The sequence below is a fragment of the Salmo salar genome, chromosome 23 (genome assembly GCF_965601325.2).
Source record: "Salmo salar chromosome 23, fSalSal1, whole genome shotgun sequence".
NCBI lineage: Eukaryota > Metazoa > Chordata > Actinopteri > Salmoniformes > Salmonidae > Salmo > Salmo salar.
Window position 1 is genome coordinate 10,707,769 of NC_138313.1, and position 25,870 is coordinate 10,733,638.

The 25,870-nt window shown below is 44.5% G+C and overlaps 1 protein-coding gene across 1 annotated transcript in view; it reads left to right on the plus strand.

Annotated features, from left to right (window-relative positions):
• LOC106583991 (SH3-containing GRB2-like protein 3-interacting protein 1) overlaps positions 1-25,870 on the plus strand; it is a 104,014-nt gene that overhangs the window by 64,147 nt on the left and 13,997 nt on the right. The window contains exons 4-17 of the mRNA XM_082967847.1: positions 3,620-3,692; positions 8,561-8,585; positions 8,940-8,960; positions 9,171-9,236; positions 9,556-9,622; positions 10,381-10,643; positions 17,627-17,648; positions 17,795-17,879; positions 18,290-18,432; positions 20,321-20,425; positions 20,882-20,956; positions 21,126-22,016; positions 23,753-23,889; positions 24,298-24,454. Of these exons, the coding sequence (XP_082823973.1) occupies positions 3,620-3,692; positions 8,561-8,585; positions 8,940-8,960; positions 9,171-9,236; positions 9,556-9,622; positions 10,381-10,643; positions 17,627-17,648; positions 17,795-17,879; positions 18,290-18,432; positions 20,321-20,425; positions 20,882-20,956; positions 21,126-22,016; positions 23,753-23,889; positions 24,298-24,454 (2,130 nt within the window). The remainder of the gene's footprint in view (positions 1-3,619; positions 3,693-8,560; positions 8,586-8,939; positions 8,961-9,170; positions 9,237-9,555; positions 9,623-10,380; positions 10,644-17,626; positions 17,649-17,794; positions 17,880-18,289; positions 18,433-20,320; positions 20,426-20,881; positions 20,957-21,125; positions 22,017-23,752; positions 23,890-24,297; positions 24,455-25,870) is intronic.

Below are 25,870 nucleotides of genomic sequence, written 5' to 3' on the forward strand. Positions count from 1 at the left end.
CATGTTTCAGTACCATTTCCCTCGAAGCGAGCATAGAAGTAGTTTAGCTCGTCTGGTAGGCTCGTGTCACTGGGCAGCTTTCGGCTGTGCTTCCCTTTGTAGTCTGTAATGGTTTGCAAGCCCTACCACATCCGACGAGCGTCAGAGCCGGTGTAGTACGATTCGTTCTTAGTCCTGTATTGACACTTTGCCTGTTTGATGGTTCGTCAGAGGGCATAGCGGTATTTCTTATAAGCTTCCGGGTTAGAGTCCTGCTCCTTGAAAGCGGCAGCTCTGCCCTTTAGCTCAGTGTGGATGTTGCCTGTAATCCATGGCTTCTGGTTGGGGTATGTACGTACGTTCACTGTGGGGACGACGTCATCGATGCACTTATTGATGAAGCCAATGACTGATGTGGTGTACTACTCAATGCCATCGGAGGAATCCCGGATTATATTCCAGTCTGTGCTAGCAAAACAGTCCTGTAGCTTAGCATCTGCTTCATCTGACCACTTTTTTATTGATCTAGTCACTAGTGCTTCCTGCTTAAATTTTTGCTTGTAAGCAGGAATCAGGAGGATAGAATTATGGTCAGATTTGCCAAATGGAGGGAGAGCTTTGTATGCGTCTCTGTGTGTGGTTCAGAGTTTTTTTTTTTCTCTGGTTGCACATTTAACATGCTGATAGAAATTTGGTAAAACGGATTTAAGTTTCCCTGCATTAAAGTCCCCACTTCTAGGAGCGCCGCCTCTGGGTGAACGTTTTCTCGTTTGCTTATGGCGGAATACAGCTCATTCAATGCTGTCTTAGTGGGGACTGCTGTCTTAGCCTCTGACTGTGGTGGTATGTAAACAGCTACAAAAAATACAGATGAAAACTCTCTAGGTAGATAGTGTGGTCTACACCTTATCATGAGATACTCTACCTCAGGTGAGCAATAGCTCAAGACTTCCTTAGATATCGTGCACCAGCTGTTATTTAGAGAAATACATAGCCCGCCGCCTCTTGTCTTACCAGATGCCGCTGTTCTATCCTGCCGGTACAGCGTATAATCAGCCAGCTGTATGTTGATAGTGTCATCGTTCAACCACAACACCGTGAAGCATAGTATATTACAGTTTTGAATGTCCCGTCGGTAGTTTAATCTTCCTCGTAGGTCATCTATTTTATTCTCTAGATTGCACGTTTATTCGATCGCCTACGAATTCTCAGAAGGCCGCCTGCCCTTTGGCCACTTTTTCTCTGCCTCCTCTTCACGCAAATCACGGGGATCTGGGCCTGTTCCTGAGAAAGCACTATATTGTTCGCGTCGGGCTCGTCAGACTCGTTAAAGGAAAAAAGGATTCTTCCAATCCGTAGTGAGTAATCGCAGTCCTGTTTTTCCAGAAGTTATTTTCGGTCATAAGAGATGGTAGCAGCAACATTATGTGCAAATTATTTAAAAAAAATTAAAAACACAATTGTTTGGGGACATGTAAAATGTCTGCCTTCTTCTCCGGCGCCATTATTACAGTGGTGGGGGTCTTGCTGTGTGTGAGTCACTGATACTATATATGTGACACTTACTATGCTTCCCGTGCGTGTGTCCTGTGTGTGTGTACAGCTCCACTGCTCCAGGGTATTATAGTTCTAAGGGTATTATAGTTCTGTGGCTGAGCCCTGAGGATGCAGGGGGGAATATGTTAGCAGGATCAATGATAGCAGGCCTGTCCGGATCGATTTCTCATTTGGGTTGTGACGGGTACCCACAGAAGCAAACCCCTCTAGTCAGGGCAGGGTAAGGCAGTGACAGGTACCCACTACCCATAGGCCTACAACACTCTTAGATAAAAATGGTCCCAAAATAGTTATTCGGCTGTCCCCAGGAGAACCCTTTTTGGTTCCATGTAGGGTTAGGCTGTGACAAGCAACCACAAACCCAGCGGGGACAGAGGCTGTGACAGAGGCAGGTACTGACAGACACCCAGAAGGACAGAGGCAGCTGAGACAGGTAGGCAGGTACTGACAGACACCCAGAAGGACAGAGGCAGCTGAGACAGGTAGGTAGGTAGTGACAGGTCTTCACAACGCTTGTAGACAGACAGGGACAGGTATGTACTGATATAGGCAGAGACAGAGAGAGAAACAGACGTGCATAGCGGCATATTTTGACTCTTGTCGCGTATCTCTTGGACTGGTAGTTTAATTTGCATGCTATAGACGAGGCATGTTTAGACTGTGATTAGATTTAGGAGATTTAGGAGATTGCATGGAGATAGGCTTCCTCCTCCCCGTGCTGTGTTGATTCTTCATTCGTCAACCATCGCATTTGTTTTTAATTCATGAGTTGAGCCACTGGTATTGAATTCAAGCACTGGCCTCGAGGCTAGGGATAAAGATAGTGTGTGTGCGTTCAAGGCTGCTTCGTGCAGACACACACTTCAAGGCTCCGGGTCCACCAGTGCGTGTCACACTGTAGCTGGAGAGGTACTGTAGAGGCGTGAGACGACAGACCGAGAGACATGAGAGAATGACAAGGCTTCAAAACTGGGACCAGAAATGCAGGGAGATAACTGGGCCTTCATTTTGGGTAAGAATGGAACATTGGAAAGTTAATATGGCCCAAAACATATGCCAATTTCAGTCTCTGTTAGAGCTGTTAGAACGTAATCTTAACAGTGGCTGTACTGCTTCAATATTCTGTTCCAAGTCATTTCAGTCGGCTCCAGTCTCTTTGGTCTGCGGAGGACTGAATATGGAGAGCAATAAAGTTAGCGTCCCTTCTGAGTTCGTGTTTTAATAGTCTAGTATCACGGCAAGTTACAGATCTCTTGAAGCAGAATACTCTTGTTTTATGTTTAATGAGAAATGTTTCTCTGCTGTGAAGGCAATTATCTTATCAGCCATGCTCTGTTGTACTCTGTAAAATATTAAGTAAGGATAAAGTATAGGCAGAAGTAGGTCCTAGATTCCTCCCTACTCATTGGCTATACTATGAGTTATTTCTGTTGAGGATCCAGTGTATTGATTTAGACTGGGTAGAATCTGAATTTAGACTCATTACTAATGGTAGTGTCAGTATCAGAGGAAGGGGGCCTTGACAGATCGATGATCAACAGAAAGGCATCCATCTGCATTGGCCATGAGCACCATTTGAGATGTGAACGAATATTAGCCTTCACAGCGCGATAGTGTTAGCCTTCACAGAGTGTTCTGCTACTAAATAATAGATGAAAAGCTCACCTTTGATCCACTGGACCATCGATCTGGGCCTCTGTTCTGACGCTGGACAGCTTAACCTGGCTCGAACTCTATGAATACATACAGATGGACACACACACACACACACACACACACACACACACACACACACACACACACACACACACACACACACACACACACACATGCACTATGTGTATACACAAACAAGTTCACACACATACAGTACCTAGACACCTTTTGATATAAACACACACACACACACACTCATACACACACACACACACACACACACACACACTCATACACACACGGCTCACAGCTGGGAGTTTCTGACTTTTGCTCTTTGATGCTGCTGCCTGTTGAGTGCGTGTGTGCGTGCGACTGTGCTTGATCTGTTAACACACTAAACTGTGTCTCTCCTCTGGTTTCTCCTCAGGATTGAAAAAGCGTACCAGGAAGGCCTTCGGGATACGGAAGAAAGAGAAGGGAGACAAGGACAATGACTCAACGTAAGTCTACCAGTCTAACTTGCGCACACACACATGCACTCGTACATTCATATACACGGCTGTCACCCAAAGATGATTCCACTGGCTGTGAGCGTTCCATCGAGGGCGTTGAGGTTCTGTTGACCACGGACGTTTACGTTCCACCTGAGGAACTCTACAGTTTGAGCCATAATGTCCACTCATCCAAGGACAGTTGCCTTGGCCAGTTGTATGGCTGTGCCCATGCCTCTCTGAAACTGCCTGTAACTCTGGCTTCAAGGCTCAGCACTGTGATCAATCACTACCTGGACCTAGTCTTTTCTCTAAATGCTGTTTGGGAAGTACCGATTCTCCTCACTGGGTTGTATGTGCATCCATGCATGATAGCTTTTCATTTTGATTCATGACATCTGACAGGTGGGTATGAACCTGTTGCTGTTTGTGCCCAGTGACGTAGTGGTATTACCCTCCACTACAACACTGTTTGTGCGTGTGTGTGTGTGTGTGTGTGTGTGTGCTTGTGTGTGTACTGTATGTAATTGTTTGCAGGGGAAGTCATCCCTTATACATGTTTTAAATCCAATACAACTTTAGCATCCCGGCAACTTTTTGTCGACTTTCTCTTATATATGAAAGGTATTGCCGGCAACAAAGCCTCTTCTTTTATTTCCGTCAACCGACCTAGTCAGGATTGCTGTAAAGTTCTGCCTACGGCTTAGTATGAAATGTTGCTGTGGCGGCATTCGTACACACTACACTCTTTAAGCTCTGGATGGTGGCTAGGCAGCGGCCATTACTTCTAGTATCCAGGCAGTTCTAAAGTTTGCGAGGCGTGTCACTTCACCGGTCTCTTCGCATAGCCTACCACATGCACTGTTTTCTTAACCACAACTGTGTGGATCTATAAAGAATTACTGCGGGAATAGATATCACTGAATGTCGAAAACATTGGAATAAAGTAGGCTAATGCAATTGATGCAAATTGTTGATTACTGAAACACCCAAAGTCATCCAATTGTTATAATACATGTGAATCAATAGCCTTCCCGCGTGTGGTCAACTATTTCAGCACCATTTCGCGCCGCTTTGAGACAAGCGCGGGGACTCGTCTTGATAAATCAATCAATGTCCAATTTTTGTAAAAAAAAAAAATTCTTCACTGAATCTCAGTTTGGATATTGGTTTGACTACAATTAGACCGTATAAATGTTAGCTAAGTTGAGGTGAGTGCTGCTCTCATCTTGTCTAATTGAATCATTTGTTAGCACTGATCAGAACACTTCGCCAGCGTGTTATGTTCAGTAGGTTTAACAAGGGGATTATTTTTGCTCTTCACTCGCAGTGGCTTAGTAGCCTAGGCCTACTCCCGACCGAAAGCATGTGACTTGTCTTAATCAATCAATGTGATCTTGTTTAACTGAATCTCCGTCTGTATATTTGTTTAATTCTCTGATTGAGCAAACAGGTGGAGGTGGTATAGTTCATCTATCACTGATCAGAAACATTTGGCATGCAAAAAATGTAGCATGAATCAAATGTAGGCCTATTATTTTTGCTTGATGTGAAAGCAACTCCGAAAGCCTGCGGAGGTTGTTTTCTATCGGTATCATGATGAAGATATGCTCAATAGAAGTATGATCCCACACTTGCTCCCTAACAAAGCGAAGTGAGGGTAGAAAAGCCTTGGGCTCTGTTTCAAAATACACAGTGCATTAGGAAAGTATTCAGACTCTTTACATTTTCCAATTTTTTTTACGTTCCAGCCTTATTCTGGATTAAGAGTTCCCCCCCCCCCCCCCCCCCCACATCAATCTACATACAATACCCCATAATGACAAATCAAAAAGTTTTTTTTTTTAAATGTTTTGCAAAAAAAGTATTCAGACTCTTTACTCAGTACTTTGTTGAAGCATCTCTCCCATTCTTCTCTGCAGATCCTCTCAATCTCTGTCAGGTTGGATGGGGAACCTCGCTGCACAGCTATTTTCAGTTCTCTACAGACATGTTCGATCGGGTTCAAGTCTGGGCTCTGGCTGGGCCACTCAAGGACATTCAGAGACTTGTCCCGAAGTCAATCCTGCGTTGTCGTGTTGGAACGTGAACCTTCGCACAGGTCTGAGCTCTTGAGTGCTCAGAAGCAGGTTTTCGTCAAGGATCTCTCTGTACTTTGCGCCGTTCATCTTTCCCTCGATCCTTACTAGTCTTCCAGTCCCTTCCGCTGAAAAACATTCCCACAGCATGATGCTGCCAGCACCATGCTTCACCATAGGGATGGTTTTGGCCAGGTGCTGAGCGGTGCCTGGTTTCCTCCAGACGTGACGCTTATCATTCAGGCCAAAGAGTTCAATCTTAGTTTCATTAGACCAGAGAATGTTGTTTCTCATGGTCTGAGAGTCCTTTTGGTAAACACCAAGCGGGCTGTCATGTGCCTTTTACTGAGGAGTGGCTTCCCTCTGGCCACTCTACCATAAAGGCCTGATTGGTGGAGTGCTGCACAGATGGTTGTCATTCTGTAAGGGTCTCCCATCTCCACAGAGGAACTCTGGAGCTCTGTCAGAGTGACCATCAGGTTCTTGGTCACCTTCCTGATCAAGGCCCTTCTCCCCCGATTGCTGAGTTTGGCCGGGTGGCCAGCTCTAGGTGGTTCCAAACTTCTTCCATTTAAGAATGATGGCGGCCAATGTGTTCTTGGGGACTTTCAATGCTGCAGTAATGTTTGGTACCCTTCCCCAGATCTGTGCCTCGACACAATCCTGTTTCGGAGCTCTACGGACAATTCCTTTGACCTCATGGCTTGGTTTTTTTCTCTGACATGCACTGTCAATTGTGGTACCTTTTATATAGACAGGTTTGTGCCTTTCCAAATCATCTCCAATCAATTTAATTTACCACAGGTGGACTCCAATCATGTTGTAGAAACATCTCACGGATGATCAAAGGAAACAGGATGCACCTAAGCTCAATTTCGAGTCTCATAGCAAAGGGTCTGAATACTTGTGTAAATAACGTATTTCTGTTTTTAATATTTAATACATTTGAAAAAAATCTGTTTTCACTTTCTCATTATTGGGTATTGTGTGTAAATTGATGAGATTTTTTTAATTTATTTAATCCATTTTAGAATAAGGCTGTAACAAAATGAAATGTGGAAGAAGTGAAGTGGCCTGAATACTTTCCGAATGTACTGTACACTACATGACCAAAAGTATGTGGACACCTGCTCGTCGAACATCTCATTCCAAAATCGTGGGATATTAATATGGATACTATAACAGCTTCTACTCTTTTGGGAAGGCTTTCCACACCTTTGGAACATTTCTGCAGGGACTTGCTTCCATTCAGCCACGAGCATTAGTGAGAGCACAAGAGCAGTACTGTTGTTGGGCGATTAGGCCTGGCTCCCAGTCGGCGTTCCAATGCAACCCAGAGGTGTATTTGCTTTTTTATGGATTCCCATTAGCTGCTGCCAAGGCAGCAACTACTCTTCCTGGGGTCCGACAGAATTAAGGCAGTTCGATGGGGTTGAGGTCAGGGCTCTGTGCAGGCCAGTTAGTTCTTCCACACCAATTTTGACAAACCAAACTGTTGCCACAAAGTTGGAAGCACAGAATCGTCTATAATGTAATTTCATGCTGTAGCGTTAAGATTGCCCTTCACTGGAACTAAGAGGCCTAGCCCGAACCATGAAAAACAGTCCCAGACCATTATTCCTCCTCCACCAAACTTTACAGTTGGCACTATGCATTGGGGCAGGTAGTGTTCTCCTGGCATCTGCCAAACCCAGATTCGTCCACCACTCCAGAGAACTCTTTCCACTGCTCCAGAGTCCAATGGCGGCAAGCTTTACACCACTCCAGCCAACGCTTGGCTGCTCGGCCATGGGAACCCATTTCATGAAGCTCCTGACGAACAGTTCTTGTGCTGACGTTGCTTCCTGAGGCAGTTTGGAACGCAATAGTGAGTGTTGCAACCGAGGACAGACGATTTATATGAGCTATGCGCTTCAGCGATAAAGTTCTGTGAGCTTCTGTGGCCTACCGCTTTGCGGCCAAGCTTTTGTTACTCCTAGACGTTTCCACTTCACAATAACAGCACTTCCAGTTGACCGGGGAAGCTCTAGCATGGCAGGAATTTGACGAACTGACTTGAAGGAAAGGTGGCATCCTATGACGGTGCCATGTTGAAAGTCGCTCTTCAGTGCGGCCCATTCTACTGCCAATGTTTGTCTATGGAGATCGCATGGCTGTGTGCTCAATTTTATACACCTGTCGGCAACGGGTGTGGCTAAAATAGCCGAATCCCCTCATTTGAAGGGGTGTCCACATACTTTTGTATATATAGTGTAACTTTTCTATATGACAGTGGTTCCACACGTTGCCGTGACGCAAGATTTGTGGGGAAAAATATAATTTGTATTTTATCCTGTTATATTTAATTTTATTCTTAGCCTACTATGTGTGTTGACTGTGACCACGGTAGCTTAAGTGTGTCTTGTCTGTTTAAATGAACAAAATAGCTATTGATTTCATGTGCATGGCGCAGCCATGTAGCATATGGGCTGCACAGACCAGTAACATAATTAGAATATGCCATTCAATTCTTTTGAAAATGCTTATCCCGGCAGGAATGTGGTAAAAATGTATGAATTGAGCTCAACATTTTTTGGCCAGATTATTATTTTTCTTTACATGCAACATGCCATAAAGTCTGTCTGTAAAGGGTATTAGAAAGCCCCAACATACTGGGGTTTTCCAGTGAGCTGCTTTGCTAATTGGCAGTGCGTTTAAGTGTTAGGAGAAAATATGGAAAGTGGATTTCAAGGTCCTTACTTTCTCTTTGCTCCCTCCTCTCCCATCCTTTTTTTCTCTTTCTCTCTCTTTCTTTCACAGGGGTTCCCCTGACAGAGAAGGGGGTGTAAGTATCACAAAATCATTCATGCTTTGTCCAATGGATTAATCGGTCAACTTGTTCAACTGTGAAATAGTTAGCAAATTATTGAATTGTGTTGTCAATAAAGATGCTTAATAATGTCATTGCTGGAAGGTGAAGACATGATTGCCTATTTTACAAGCTCGGTTTAATACTGCTCAGTCCTTTAGATGAATCAGCACTGTAACATTGGTGCCCCTTTTTCATTGACTCCAGAATCAAATGAAATGAGTCTTATTGTTGAACTTAACTGTTTTGTGAGGGATTGAATTTCCTTACATGATTTGATTGAATTGTATTTGTATTCTCTGTATTGTGGACTCGACTGTCATCATCCAGGATCCCCAAGAGATTGAATCGGTATTGAACACGATTGGAGTCCCTTCTAGTGTAGGATATATATAGTTACTGTAGAATCTACTCTACTAGGCTCTACTAGACCTTAGGTCATCCTTAGGATACTAATTGGGTTCATTGTTCCTGTATCGGTAGCATTGAGTAGCCAATCACTTAGCGTAGTAGTGATCCTGATTGGTGGAATTGATTGTGATCGTGTCATTCTGTTTTCAGTCACAGAAGAAGGCCAATGGTGCGGCTGTCAATGGATTCTCTGGAGAGATCGACTGGGACAGATATGTATGGAACCAGCGTTCTTCCTTTGAACAAGCTCATATAAAAAAAAAAAAAAATGATTATGTTACTGGCATACTCTCAAAGATCTATATGTCATGGACAGTAGATATTCTTCTGACCCTTCTGTTACTGTCCTACTGTAGTTTCTAAAGATTCGGAATGTATGTTAATGTGGAATTAATCGTTTGAGGTCAATTTCAATTCAATCAATTCAGGAAGTAAACTGAATTGACAGAATTTAAATGGAATTGAAGCCCAACTCTGATTGCATGTTGTAAATACAGCGTGTGATGTTGGTGTGTCTGTTGCTCGTTTGTTTCAGAACACCCCTACGGTGGACGATGAAGGTTACAGTCTCAGGCCAGACGAGGAAGAGGGGCCAGGATCAGATATCCTTTATCATCTTGCTACACCCAAATGGAGCTAGATATGAACGATTTCACACTACATAGTACACCTACACCTAATACTACACCTATAGCACTATAGTTCCACCAAATCACAGATTACTTATAGTTTGTATGTCACAGCATTAGCACATCGCTGTTTGTATGTAGACTCTGTGTCTGACTGACTGTTTGACTGACTGACTTAGTGAATAACTGCCTATCTCTAGATCAGAAACATTTTGTATTCAGCCCACCACAGAACAGCCTATGAGTACAAATCAACATTGAGACCGTTGAGCATAATTTAATCTCGACTCAATAACAAACAGGCAGCCGAGAAATAACTGAGTATTACTTCAACTCAATAACAGCTTACAGCATATGGCCTAGAACAACTATATATTGATTAGACTGATATTGCTTGGAGATTCACCAGGCTTTTCGGAACCTGCTGTTCTGTGAGGAGATTCTACGGTCTCCTGATTAGAAGCTGTTGTATGCTGTAGTATCTAGTATTTGGTAGAGTTGTAGATATTGAAACGGTCCGGAGTACAGAGTTTCTCCTAGTACAGATCTAGGATCAGCTTCCCCTCCCACAATCCTAACCTTAACCATTTAGTGGGGAAAATGCAAAACTGGCCTAAGCTCACCGTCTATGGGCAACATCACCCTACTCCTAGAAATACAATGTCAATTACCTATGATCTTCAGCAGTTAAAAGATTACTGTCTTTAATGGCAACCCACCTGGCTCCAAACCACCGAAGGAACACTTCTTCTCCTCCAGCGAGTCGGAGGGAGAGGAGGACCACCGGAAAAAGTTTAAGATCAAGATTAAACCTTTACCAGCGGAAAGTGCCAACTGTTTGGCCCCCTCAGTAGATGAACTCAAAGCCTCCATAGGCAACATAGCTCTGTCTCCTTCTCCTCTGGTGAGTCCCTCCCTCCACCATCACTGCTCTGCCCTCACTGGAGCCATGTTGTCATTTTCTCTTACTGTATACTGTATTCTAGAATGTGTTTGAATTGTTGTATCTGCTTGCTGTTCTGTTCCTCATTAAGAAATTCTTTCCAACGTTCACAACACAATTCTTACGGTCTCTGTGTGTTTCTCTGTCACACTGCATGTGTTTTCTCCTCATGAATCCACTTATATGCCTGTCTGTGAGTGAATTATATTATCTCAGAGGCTTATTCCGTCCATATTCCTGTAGTAACGGTGAGCTAGGGAGAGAAACACTGGGGTTTGTTTACCCTCTACTACATAATACATTGCTGATGCTAGGGATGTTGGGGAGAGAAATGGTGGCTGGCAGGTCTTTAGCATTCTGCTGTGACCTCAGTGGACTACCAATTACTGGAGTGGAGTTTAACCCAAGGCAGATGTCTCTAAGCAGCCCACAGAAACCAACAGACACTGTGTTATTGAGTCTCATTATACACTTTAAACTGGAGAGAGAGTTCCTACACCACAATGACAAGAACTTCATGAGATTCAAACCTAGTCAAATGAAAAACATCACTTAAAACCTTAAGTTAGCAGAGTGATCCAAATGAGGGAGAGGTGTTTAAGGAGTTTCTCTTTGGGATGGGGCCCTTCCCTTCCAACCCCCTCCACACCCGCCAACTCTCCTCTAGTGTCATACCTGGTGTAAATAATTCAGCCTGGAAAGTGGGTATTCACAGTGAGGCAGTGATGTATGCTGTACGTACGCGAAGACAGTCTCTCGTCATACGAGAACCTTACAGACTCAATAATTAATCCATCCACTGGCTGTAGAGCCGCTTGCTAGCCATTAGCTCACTAACCTGGAACAGTGAGCAGGTGTTTGGTTGTTTTAAGGTGGCTCTCTCTGTGTGTAGAGGAATTTTACAATCTAGATCAGGGAATAGCAGACAGTGGCTGTGTGGTTCTGAGGGTGGCTTGTCAGTCATAGAGAATTGTATTATGTCCTCCTCGCTGTAGGTCAATGCCATGGGTCTAGGAGAGACCTTTAATGTAGAAGGATTTAACCCCAGGTCTTTCAAGTCCTTTAATATAGAGATGTATCCCCAAACAACGGTTCTAACTCCCACGTCTGAATAGAAAGCAGTGCCAGCTCTGTCCTATACTCTCCAGATTAAGTATGTGCCAATTAGCATCTCCTCCATTTAGTAAAACCTCTCCAGTCTGTCCAGAGTGCTGGAACTTCTACCTTTTTTACCTCGGCCATGAATTAAACATGAGTCACATGGTGGACCCTCACTCGCCATTGCAACTGTGTGCTTACCCAGGTAGCCCTGGCAACGGTTACCAGGACATTGGCTAAAGAGAGCTGGATAGAGAGCAAAGGTTAACAGGCTAAATCGAACAACGAGGTTATTTCCACATTTCCTTCCCTGGCTTTCTCTTGCTCCCTCATTTGATCTCTCCTGCATTTTCTCTCTCTCGCTCTCTCTCTCCTTCTCCCTTTCGCCTCTCTCTCTTCCTCCCTCTTTATCTCCCTTGACCTCGATCTCTCTGTATTAAAGTTGAATGTGTTGCTCTTAGAATACAGAGAAGAGAGACCGAGGAAGACGGTGCGTGTGAGAGCAGATTAACCTCCCCATGGGCAATTCTGTCCACGGTGCAATAGATGTATCATTTAGATTTTCCCTTGTTCTCAACAACTATCGCTATTGATTAAACATCCAGTCACTCATCAGATCAAAGTCGCTTATCTATATACTGTAAATGGATGAACGAATGGGTGTGGAAAGTGAAATGGATAGACCGATTGGTGGATAGTGGATACCTATGCTCTCTCCGTGGAGCTTAAATCGGAGTAGGAAACTATTGCCACGCGCGTTTGTTTGGTCAGTCAATTTTGTGTGTACAGTAACTGTGGATTATCTACGATAACATAGTATCTCCTCTACCCCTTTCTCCTCTCTCTCTCTTTGTCCTGACCCCTCTGTCCGTCTCTACCTTTCTTCCCCCTTCTACCTGCTAACTTCTGTAGAGGAGTAGTCCGGTAAGCCTGTTCTTGGCATGTCATTGTCGGTTTCTTTTTCTCTCCCCTCTCTCTCTCTTAGCATGAATTGCACACTTGCATGTCTGTTTTCTCCCTTTCTGTTTGTGATTCGGCATACTGACTTTTCTCTCTGAGGGACCACATTGAATGCCTGGCGGGTGTCCATTGGGTCCATTGTAATAGAGTAAGAGAAATATGCAACAGCAATACAACACACTCAGGTGTATTAGGGAACCAGGATTTGTGGAGAACAGGTTGCTCTGAATGAGATCCTATGGTTGTGGGATTTGGGACTACCACAGTACCAGCTCGAAGACGGCTGCTGTATAGTGACCTTCGATCAGATGGAAATCTGGCTGCTTTCTCTCATAATATCCATACACCTTTTGGCTAGCGGCTAAAACACAACAGCTCAGCAGATTACGTGTGCGGGGTGTGTATGAGTATGTGCTTTTATTTCAGTTCCTCTGAGTAAGGTCCCCTGAATCTGTTTTAAACTGACGCTGTAGCAGTCACTCAGTTGGATTCCACACGAACATAATGATGGAAAGAATTACAAGGGAAATGGAGGTGGGGAAGGGCAGAAAATACTGCAGATACAAAAGGGAGATGGAAAAGTGTACGGCTGAATGAAGCCACAGCAGGTCCACCGAACAGTGGAGAGGACAGGGCCAATTGGATCAGTCATTATGGACTGTGGATGATTGTGATTTCCTCTCTCAACATATTGACATACACACCCATGCATGATCGCACACCCACGGATGAATCATCACGTTCACTCGCGCGCGTGAATGAGTCATCCGTGCTCCTCTTAAGCCCTTCTCAGCTCTCTGCTTTCTACTCCATTATGCATGGTTGATCTCGATAGCTGTGTTCAAGAGCATCAAAACCATAATGTATCATGGGTAACTTGTGACTGTCTGACTGATCTACAAATAATAAGGAATAGTTATTTGTGATGCAAGGTGATTTGTAGATCAGTCAGTCGGCGGCCCAGTGTCTCACGTCAGATGCCATCACTTCTACGCGAAGCTTGTCCCTCAACTCATCTGTGGAACTCTTTCCTAATTCTGAAAATCACTCCGCTCTCGGTAGCTATGGCACACTGGCTACTACCGCAAACCATGCTCGATCAGCTGAGCAAACTTTGTCCCGCTCGCAGCCTATTGAAGGCTTGTTTGAATGGACATACGGTAGCTATTTTGCCAGCTTGTTGATGAAGTTGTACTGCACCAAAGTTATGGAACTGTTCTCAGAAATCGGCATGTATCTGATAGCTGGCACTGTGCCTCGCTACTTTGAAACATTTTGCCAACGCGATAACACCGCAGAGAGCAGTCAGCTTGTGTTGTAGAACTCCGCACACTAATCACGCCAGAACAGATGTCATGATCATTTGTTCATTGCCTAAAACTTCAATACTGTATAGTTCCCTTAAGGAAAAGCACCTTTAGTAAATCCGCTTTCTCTGTGAGAGCGTCCCATGTCTGGAATACACTGCCATCAGACACACATAACTGCACCACATATCACACTTTCACAAAATGCATGAAGACATGGCTAAAGGTCAATCAGATTTGTGAACATAATCCCTAGCTGTGTATTGCCGCTTTCCATGTTGTCTGTAGCTTGTGAGGTGTGGAAACACTTTGTTGTTTTTATGGATTTTGTCTTGTTGCTTTTTGTTCTATGTTGCTCTGTCTGTATGCTATGTCTTGCTTGTCCTATGTTACTCTGCGTGTGCTCACTGTTCAATGATTGTCTATATTGTAATTGTTTTTAATAACCTGCCCAGGGACTGCGGTTGAAAATTAGCCGGCTGGCTAAAACCGGCACTTTTACTGAAACGTTGATTAATGTGCACTGTCCCTGTAAAAATAAAATAAACTCAAACTCAATACGCTAGCTAGCGGGAGTATTCAGCATTGAGTGTGTGAACTGATGTTCGCATCCATTCCTTTAGTTTCATATGGATTGATTTGAAACTGGTTCAGCCAGCAAGCAGACACTAGCTATCTGATGTGCTAGCTAGCCAATTTTTGTGCACATTTCAAATTTCATAAATACAGATTCTACCACCACAAAACATTTTAGCTAGATGTAGAATTGGGTGGTGAAGACTACCCAAAATTAGCTACAAGTTTATAGTTAAAAAAAATAAATAAAATGTAACTCTTGACAATGTCACCTTGGTAACATTTTCGAATGTTAGGACAGCATATTGTATCCCATATGCTTGCAAGTTATCAGACAGATCAGATGTGAGACAATGTGGTTGGTCTATTTTAAAGCACATTCAGGCTGTGGCTCATGCACTCTTAATACTCTTAAAAAGCATGCTGCCATTTGAACTGTTCTTACTGGCACGGCTAATGATGGCACCACAGGCCTATAAAAATGTTGCCGCCCTCCGCTTGACCTGTCATTGCTCCAGTCACACAATGCTGCTGCCTCATTGCCCCGTCCACCAGGAAGTAGGCTACAGCTGAGTGCCGGAGCCCCTATAACAACATTTTTATAAATAACCCAAGATAGACCACAGGGTGTCGTTTCCAACCGGAGCAAATTAAGCATTGTGGGCAGGACAAGCAACGAGGTGGGCAGACCCAAGCACGAGCTACCAAGATCCCATTGGCGTGTTCTAGCATGTATTTGCATATTTCATCTAGCTCTAACTTCTCCCACTTTCTGCCACAGGATTTCCTCTCCTCACCATATTTGGTGGTGAGAAGATCTAAGCAGATGCTTCAGATGTATACGTCCTGTGAAGTATCTGGCTCATTGTTCTCTCGTAGTGACATCACTATGACAGTAAACTACTGTACTGTACCTTTCTTTACCACTCTGTCTCTCTGGTGCGGCGATGACTAAGCTGAATTTCCATTACAGCCATTAATGGTGATGAATCTGGTTGGGCCTTTTGGAGAAGTAGGCTACTGGTTCTAACTGACTGAGTGTAACTGTTGTGTTGTGAGTGTAACTGTTGTGTTGTAACTGTATTATGTTGGAGAGGTGTGCTTTACTGATTCATCACTCTCTGACCAGGTATCTCTTCTCTCTTCCTTTTTGCTGGTCATAGAGACGTAGCCCGGTAAGTGTCCCTCCATTCCGTGTCTGTCCCTGGGGCCTGGGGTAAATTACAAATGCTTTTTCTCACTCTGCTTCCTGTAACCTGCTGGAGGAGTGGAGTGGAGGGGAGAAGGTTGAGGTGGAGTTGACAGTTGAAACAGATCAGGAAAATATTGCTAATTTGCTCCAGTATGGTCCCTGTTGTACTAGGCTTTTATGTCCCTGGGTGAATCTGAATAGTCTTTCCTTGATTCCTCATATCCTCTGTCTTCGCCGTCTCCTTGCTTCCTTCTGATATATTAAGGAGGTGGGTAGAAGAAGGGGTGACACGACGCAAGAAATTGAGAAAGGGCATTTGAGATTCACACCATCTGTCGACAGCTGGACCCTTTGATCTCTCACTTCAGCCCCGCATTCTAGTGATTCCTCTGTTGCTCTCTCCATCTCTCTCTCGCTCCTTCCATCTCTCACTCTCCCTCCTCCCTTCTCCCTCTATTTTCCTTCTTATCGTGTCTCTTTGAGAGTTATTTCATGCACTGTATTCTCACTAAAAAGCAGCGCTCTCTGTCTTGGTCTCTCGCTCTCTTCATCTCTCCCTGCTCTCTCTTTCTCTCCTTTTCTCTCTCTTTACCTCTAAGTTTCTCTCTGTCTCTCTCACCATGTTTCTGTATCTCTCTCTCTCGTTACACAATCTCATCTGTTATATTATATATCTGTCCCTCTCAATTTTGTGCAGGGTGTATAATGTTTTGGGCTTACACGAGGCTTCAAAGACCTACTCTTTCTATCTGTCTCTGACAGCTTTCTGTGCCCACTGAACTCCCACTATGCACTGAGTGCACAAAACATTATGAACACCTGCTTTTTCCATGACATAGACTGATCAGGTGAATCCGGGTGAAAGCCTTGATCCCTTATTGATGTCACCTGTTAAATCCACTTCAGTCAGTGTAGATGAAGGGTAGGAGACCGGGTAAAGAATTATTTTTAAGCCTTAAGACAATTGAGACGTGGATGGTGTACTGTATGTGTGCCATTCAGGGGGTGAATTGGCAAGACAAAAGATTAGAAGTGTCTATGGTAGTACAGTAGGTGCCAGGCGCACCGGTTTGTGTCGAGAACTGCAACGCTGTTGGGTTTTTCATGATCAACGGTTTTCCGTGTGTATCAAGAATGGTCCACCACCCAAAGGATTTCCAGCCAACATGGGCCAGCATCCCTTTGGATTGCTTTCGACACCTTGTAGAGTCCATGCTACTCAATATTAGGCAGGTATTCTTAATGTTTTGTACACTCAGGGTATGTTATTATATATGTTTTTTTTAACCTTTATTTAACAAGGCAAGTCAGTTAAGAACAAATTCTTATTAACAATGACAGCCTTTCGGTTACTGGCCCAAAGCTCTAACCACTAGGCTACCTGCCGCCCCAAATTAGCTTGTCTATAAATCCTAATGGCCATTATAAAGTATATATTATTTGTATTAATATACATAACTGCATTTTTATTCCACTCTGCAATAAGTACACCTTTTCCAGAAATATATTGTTTCATAATCCACTCATGATTCGGACAGTGCATCTCAACACGTCATCTGTTATGTACTAAGGCCAATAGCTCCTAGATTGTTCTACAGTATTTCTGCGTGAGGTAGAGAGCACAGACCTAGTGGATCTCCACTTCCCTGTGGAGACAGTTGCTAAGTCAGCCCAGCCAATGCTCTCATCCGATTAGCTCATTCTTAGGCTACAGAGACCATTTTCTGACCTAGTGGATAGGCTCCCTCCTGGGAATACTGTATCTAATGTGCACATTAACACCGTGTGACTCATGGATTTTTAAAACCCTTTAATATTTCCATATGAGTCATTTGAGTGTGAAATGTAATGTGAGATATGTTTTTTTTGTCTTTTTTCAAATGTATCTGTTTTTATTATAGGGGTTGATGACAAAGGACTCTGGTAAGTATCTAAGTTGTCTCCTCTTGTCTTGTTGTTTAAAGCTAAAAGCCTCAGGTGAAAAGCCAAGTCACTGATTAGCTTCAATGTGTTTCAGTGTGTATGATGAGTCAGTTGAGGTGAACGACTGTGAACGAATCTCTCCTCAGGTGAAGAGATACAGGTAGCTCGGCCAAGACGTCCTGCACCCATCGAGGTCCCCACATTGGCAGCCCCGGCGCTACAAGTTCCCAGGTACGTCTTTATCTGTTGCCCACGGACCTGTTACAGACTCGCCCCAGGTGCTGTGGCTGTGTAGTCATGCACTGGTCTGTACATCCATAGTTTTACATGAACCTCTTGTTGACTTTCAGTCTCTGATGACAATCAGCAGTCACTGATTTAGTAACGTTAAGTCGAAAGCTGATACATCCCCTTCCTTCCCTTATGACATGAATGCATCTCTTGTTGTAGTGTGCTGAGTGAGGTAACTGAAGCATGTTTGTCTTAGTTTCTGTGGTAGACTGTTCGTCTGACTCGTCCTGCTTTCCCTGTCTATCCCTGTCTTATCTCCATCCCTCAGCAGTAAGAAAGCCACAGTACCAGAGAATGCTACAGCCTACTAACCCTGTCTGTCTGTCTGTCCCTCTTTATCTCCCTCCCAGAAGTAAGAGAGCCCCAGCAGTACCAGTACCAGAGAAGAAAGCAGTACCAGTACCAGAGAAGAGAGCAGCACCAGTACCAGAGGACACTACAGCCTTATTTGGGCCTCCGCTGGAGACAGCCTTCGGAGAGCAGAAAACTGAAGGTACATCAACTTTCTTTGATGTGTGTGTGTGTGTGTGTGTGTGTGTGTTGCTGAGCGATTTAACCAGCATTGGTTCATTGCTTGAATTGCATTTAGTTCGTTTTTTTTTTGTTTTTTTTGTGAGATCAACTCGCCGTTCCTCTAGAAAGAAATCAAAGCAAGCACGAGAGAAATCAGATCAAGAACAAACTCTGGGATGCTATAGGAATTTGTAGTTTTCAACAGGAAAATATTCAACTTAGTTCAGCACAGAAAACATGCTAATTAACTACAATGCCCATAATCCACTGCCTGCCCTGATTATCCAGGCCCCTGACAGACTCATGAGAGAGGAATGTACACAACGACGAGAGGGATAGAGACAGTTCGTGAAGTAGCTCTACACAATTGATAGTTGTAGGACTCGGTAATTTTGTCAGACAGCTCTGCAGCATAAGGAGCTACTAGCTAGCCATCTAGTTAGCTACTAGCCTAGCTAAACAGGATGACTCGTTAGGGAGCACAGAGATTACGGTCACGTTTCCCTGCTCAGACTTTGCATGCATCAACCAATGGTTGCGTGCCATGTCATCGACTGTTCCGTCGGGCACCAGATTGCTATAACATACAGTACTGTATGATGTGGTTAGTTTACATGTAAGATCTGGCATGCGTCAGCAACACCTGGGCAGAAGAATGCGCCCAACGTTAGATGGTGGTCTGGCCGGCTGGCTGCTACTGCCTGAGCAGAGCAGAGATGAGCAGAGATGAGATGATGACTAAAGAATTAAATAAAAGAAAGTCAATCAATAAAGTAATAAGACAATGGATGGTTTTCAATGTTTTGGCAATCGAATGTTCTCAGTATTTGGCTTTGGAATTTCAATTAAAACGCACTAAAATCATTTTAAGGTAGTCATTTCATGTAAAAAGAAAAAGGGAAAAAAATAACCAGAAATCGTAAACTGTGATTATTATTATTTTTATAAAGTTTGACCTCAAAAAGCACGAATCGCTCAGCACTAGCGTGTGTCCATCCCTACCTTGTTTTTCTGTGATCGAGCACTGTAACGACAATGGCTTGTCGTGGAGCACTGACGCTGGCTGTGACACTGAAGACACACCGCAGAAGCATAGCACCAACAAGATGGATGCTTCCTATTCCCTCCACTGCCTTTCGGCCACCTCTAAAGACACTATCCCTCTTCCCTGTCAGCTGCACACGCTGCCACTACGTCTTGCAAACTAAAACTCTCACAAACACGCTAGTGGTCAGAGGCACTATGAGGTAAATGAGATTCCACCTTGGTTGGTTTGTTGTCGTGTGGATCCTCCCCTCACCCCTCTCACAGTCAGGGTTCTATACCAGCTCTGCAGGCTCTGACTGGAAAGCTCTTAGCTTGTTATATAACTACCTGCCGAAGCATAGCTAATGTCACTGCATACAGATCCAGCAGCCTTTGCTTTTTTAACACACCATTCAGAGATAGAAGTTTCTCTACGAGGCTGTTAGTCCCTGCTGATATCCCTCTTTCTCAATGGAGTGGTTATATAAAGTACATGATTCTGTGAGACTGATAGGGTTGCTATTCTCTATTTGTTAATAACGGATGAGCTTATATAAGATGCTGCCTTCAGTAGTAGTAGATATTCGCCACAACTATAGCTAATAAAACTGTTATTACCTCGTCACTTCTTGGTGTCTTTTTTTGAGCAGTGATTGGTTGGTTATAGACATGACAGGTTTAGGCTAATGGTAATCTAGGTCCAAGAATTCAGATTCAATTCATGTCTTTATTGTAGATGCTAACATGTGTATTTTAACATACAGTTACCAAGAGGTATCTATTTTTAGCTTATTAAACTGACGCCCCCTCTATGTTATGTCCCCTGTCTGTCCTAAACGTAGTGGGTATATCTGAGCCAGTGGTGTGTGGCGTGTGGGGTGCTCCTCTACCTGAGTCTGAGTCACTGAGCCCAGACTTCTCTTTCACAAGACCCTTCCCTACAGGCAGTAAGTTTTCCATTTGTGTTTGCACTTCCTGGAATGACTGCACGGAACCATCAACTCACCTCATAAACCACCTCACCCTCATGACTGAAACTAATGAGCGATCTGGACGGATGAACAAAGGGAGAGAGAGAGTCTGTGAACAAGTGTGCCATTAACTCTTCCTTTTCCTCCGCAGCCTGTACTAACCCACTCATTTCATCCGTCATTAGTTAGAGAAATAATTAAATCCATGCTAATGTTGAGCATCATGATTCAATTGCCTCTTCCCCCCTGCATCTGCATGGATTATGAGTCATATGCATGGTGGTGTATGTAATATATGGCATGGGGCTGTATGGTAGTTCCCTACCTGTGCTGAGCTCGTGTGGCGCAGCCAGGCACTACCACCAGGTGCCTCTAGATGGCGCCCCCCTTTAGAGTGACAGGCTGTTCATGGATGCACTGATATCATTGCAGCTCCGCCCCCGCTTCCGCCCAAGAATGTCCCGACCTCCCCCCCTCTGACTGGCTCCCCCTCTGCAGATGCTGCTGGTAAGACCCCTCATCCCTCGACCCCTCACTCCAGGCCCCTTCCCTCTCTCCTTCCCACTAACTTTTTCTTGCATTTGCTGTCACTCTCTCTCAATCTCTCACTCTCTCTCACTCGTTCTCATACTAACCGCTCTGCTCCTCTCTCCCTGCATGTGGCTCTGTCTGTCAGGTTTGTCAATAAAGGCAGAAGGCTCAGGGAGGAAGACCTCCGTCCCAAATCTGGACAACATTTTCGGCCCAGCGGAACCCCCTGCCTTTGGCGAGGAGTCTGCCGACAAGTGGATCTGCTTCAGCGAGGAGGAATCCGCAGCCTCTGAAAAACCACCCCCTTCAACATCCCCAACCCCTCCAGAAGATCCCCCCGCCCCTCCTGTACCCACCTCCCCTCTCCCTCTGGATGACCCTGTCCCTGCCTCCTCTCTCTCCCCTCTCCCCACCTCCCCTCCCCCTCTTGATGACCCTGTCCCTGCCCCCTCTCTCTCCCCTCTCCCCACCTCCCCTCCCCCACAGGAAAAACCTGTCTCTCCATTACCCACCTCCCCACCCCCTACAGATGAACCACTGCCCCCCCTACCCACTGTCCCACCCACGCCTAAAGACCCTACACCCCCACCCTCACCACTTTCTCCAAAGGACCCTACACCACCCCCCACTCCCACACCCACTGTTGTCCCCACTCTCGACTTAACCTCCAGCATCGCCCCTGTTCCCCCTGTCACCTCACCCCCCAGCACTGCCCCTGTCCCCTCTGCAGTCCCCTCTTCTCCCAAAGCAAGCACACCTGTCTCCCCCACCAGTCCCCCTGCCCCTGTGGAGGCACCCTCACGCACCATCCCCCCGCCCCTCGTCTTGGCCGCGGAGGAACGGAGGAGTCCTGAAGCAGCAGCTCTGCCTGTCCCACCCGACCCTCCAAAAGAGGACCTCAGTGAAACCACCACCACCACCGTGTCACCCAAAGATGTTGGCCAGGTTTCCCGTGTTGCGCCTCCCCCTCCTCCACCCCCTACATACAGGGCAGTGGTGTCCTCGCCAGGACCAACGACAGGGGGTACGGGTAGTGGTGAGTACCCCCAAAGGCTAAACTCATCCTACACAACACCCCCCCTCCATAACAGCACAACCCACCTGACCACTGTCAGCATCAGTCTGTCCGTAGAGATGTGCTGATGTATAATGCAGTCAGCTAGTGTAAGCACATACTTGATAGGTTGTCATTGTAAAAGAGTCTGTTCTTAATTGACTTATCTGTATAAATAAATGTTGGATGATTTAAAAACTAGGAACATAATGACCATCTATTTAAGGCAGGGATAGGTTTAGGTGGCTTGCTGTTTGACTGGAGCGGCCCATTTGAAATCAACTGTGAGTAGGAGAATTATATTCATTACGCTGTTTAATGGTTAGATTAATGCTGACTGATTCCCATATCAGGGCTGATAACAATCCTCACATTAATACAGTATAAGAGAAGGTACTGTACAGAAACACTGCTCTTGTTTAGACCGACAGCTCATCTTACAAAATCGTGTGTGTGTGTGTGTGTGTGTGTGTGTGTGTGTGATCAGAAAGAAGTGGGTTAAGATCCCTAAGTCAATGAACCCATTGTCCCCTGTTGTCGTCTATGTAAGGTGCTTTACAATTATGACGGTCGTTATGCAGTATTGTTCTGTTGTAGACTAAAAAGAGAAGAGTGTAGACCTGACTGTGTGTGTAGTGTACGTGACCATGATGAAGGGCATTAGTTAGTTTAGTTTAACACATGGAACGGGACAACTGGATTCAGGACTGAAAACACAGCTGGGACAGATCCTGCTGACACAGCACTTCGGAATGCCGGGATGAGTGGGTATTGTGGCTCTGACTTTCTTGTCCCCCTGTGGGAAAATCGGCCCTCAAGATAAACAATAAAGTGACTGACTGAGTCCAGAGTGTTTAAAAAAGTATATCATATCACCCACTACTGCAGGGGTGTCAAACAAATTTTGCCCCGGGGGCCACACTTGGTCTTAAATGAGGTCCAGAGGGCTGCACTGGTAATTTGTTACATTTCCTTGCCTTCAAAATTGGCATAAAATAGTCCTCTATCCATAGATTTTGGAATTTTCAATGGTCCTTTACTGTCAGGTGATTATTAGCGAGCTGGACAGTCAAGAACCTGTATGAATACGGGTCCATTATCATTTCTATGCAGTTTCAATTTGGTTTTAGTCATTTTGAAGTTTATTTATAAAAAAAAATGTTTACTCAAACCACCAGTGGCCAGATTGGACCCCTGTGCCATATGTTTGACACCCCTGCACTACTGTCTCCCAAAACCTTCCTCATAGATAGCAATGGTGGACTGGTCTGTGTTGTGTTTCACTGTTCTATCCAATTCAATTTAGCTCCGTGGAAATTCAATCAAACATACTGTTCCGTCAACAGGAAACAAGGTTATCCAGTCATTATTCTAGAATGAACTAGATGTTCTAGAGCTCGTGTCAAACTCATTCCACGGAGGGCCGAGTGTCTGTGGGTTTTCGCTCCTCCCTTGTACTTGATTGATGAATTAAGGTCACTAATTAGTAAAGAATTCCCCTAGCCTGGTTGTCTCGGTCTCAATTGAAAGGAAAAAACAAAAAACCCGCCGGCACTAGGCCCTCCGTGGAATGAGTTTACAACCCCTGTTCTAGAGAGACTGTCTGGTCAGTTTTGTTTTGATGTTCTAGGATCTCCCCACATGTTGATTTTCGATTTCTCTGGACAGTGATGTCCTAGTGTTCTTCTAAGCCAGGTGTCCTCTTGTCCCCCTTGCAGGAGCGTCCTCTCCGGCTCGACCTGCTACACCGTCAGCTCCATCAGCTGTTGTCAGCAGCCCCACCCCGCCCCCACCTCCGCCACGCCCTTCCTCACGACCCAAACTGCCTCCTGGGAAACCTAGCATGGGAGACGTGGTACGTGATGATATCTTTGTTTACACTTGACTTACTACATACACTGTAAGAACACCCTACTTGCACAGTAACAACTCTTCATATATATATATATATATATATATATATATATAAAACAGCGTAGGGGATATGGTACGTGATACAGTAATAAAAACCTCAAACCTCGTCAAGCAGCACACTCCTCCTCGTAAACAACACCTTTTTATACTTTATGGTACATCCGCAATTGACCTGTAGTAGATATTTCACCGTTAGTTTTAAGTGTTCTTCACGTTTAGCCCTCCCCAAAATGGATGCTGAACTGTGAGGATGATTGAACATTAAATTACTGATCATTAAATTCTATCACTAATAGGATATCTAACATGAAAACCTATCTTTTTTCTCTGTCACTTTGTCCCCATGCAGAGCCGGCCTTTTAGTCCCCCGTTCAGTCACTCGTCCAGCCCCCCTCCAATCGCACCCCTGGCTCGGGCCGAGAGCACTTCCTCTATCTCCTCCAACAACTCCTTGAGTGCAGCCACCACCCCCACCGTTGGTAAAGATCTCACTGTCTCTGTGTCAGGTGTGTGTGCCGCGTCATCTCTCTCATCACTACCTGTGATACTGTTACACTACTTGTGCTGTTACCTGTGTTGAGTGTTTGCTTTGGTCAATCTCTGTGCTGCTGCTGAGATGGCGGCGTCCATCGGCTGCTGGTGCTTTTCTGTGACTCTCAGCTCTCTCTCAATAAATCCTCATGCACTCCTCCAGCGAATGCTTGAGTTACAGTATTCACTCAGTGTAATGTATTACACTCACTCAGTGTATTCACTCAATGTACACTGCATTTCTGTGGATGCGGTAACGATTTTAAAGACTACAACATGCCTAATAAGTCGTAATGGAATGGTTAAATATACTGTAACCATTCACTCACCTAGGGGAGAAGGTTGTCAGAAGAGCCGACAGTATATTAGGAGGTAATTCAGTCAGTCATACAGACACATATGGTATTAATCCCAGAGAGCGACATTTTAAATCATCCCTTAAACGAAGCATGATGTGGTAAATGTTTGCTGGGTATTTACTGTTTTGTTAGATACACAATGTGTACACTACCGTTCAAAAGTTTGGGGTCACTTAGACATTTCCTTGTTTTTGAAAGAAAAGCACTTTTTTTTTTGCTCATTAAAATGACATCAAATTGATCAGAAATACAGTGTAGACATTGTTAATGTTGTAAATGACTGTTGTAGCTGGAAACGGCCGATTTTTAAAGGAATATCTACATAGTAGTACAGAGGCCCATTATCAGCAACAGCATCCCGGAGTCGCCTCTTCACTGTTGACGTTGAGACTGGTGTTTTGCGGTTACTATTTAATGAATCTGCCAGTTGAGGACTTGTGAGGTGTCTGTTTTTCAAACTAGACACTCTAATGTACTTGTCCTCTTGCTCAGTTGTGCACCGGGGCCTCCCACTCCTCTTTCTCTTCTGGTTAGAGCCAGTTTGCGCTGTGAAGGGAGTAGTACACAGCATTGTACGAGATCTTCAGTTTCTTGGTAATTTCTTGCATGCAATAGCCTTCATTTCTCAGAACAAGAATAGACTGACAAGTTTCAGAAGCAAGTTCTTTGTTTCTGGCCATTTTGAGCCTGTAATCGAACCCACAAATGCTGATACTCCAGATACTCAACTAGTCTAAAGAAGGCCTGCTTTATTGCTTCTTTACTCAGAACAACAGTTTTGAGCTGCGCTAACATAATTGCAAAAGGGTTTTCTAATAATCAATTAGCCCTTTAAAATGAATAAGATGGGATTAGCTAACACAATGTGCCATTGGAACACAGGAGTGATGGTTGCTGATAATGGGCCTCTGTACGCCTATGTAGATATTCCTTTAAAAATCTGCCATTTCCAGCTACAATAGTCATTTACAAAATTAACAATGTCTACACTGTATTTCGGATCAATTTGATGTTATTTTAATGTACAAAAAA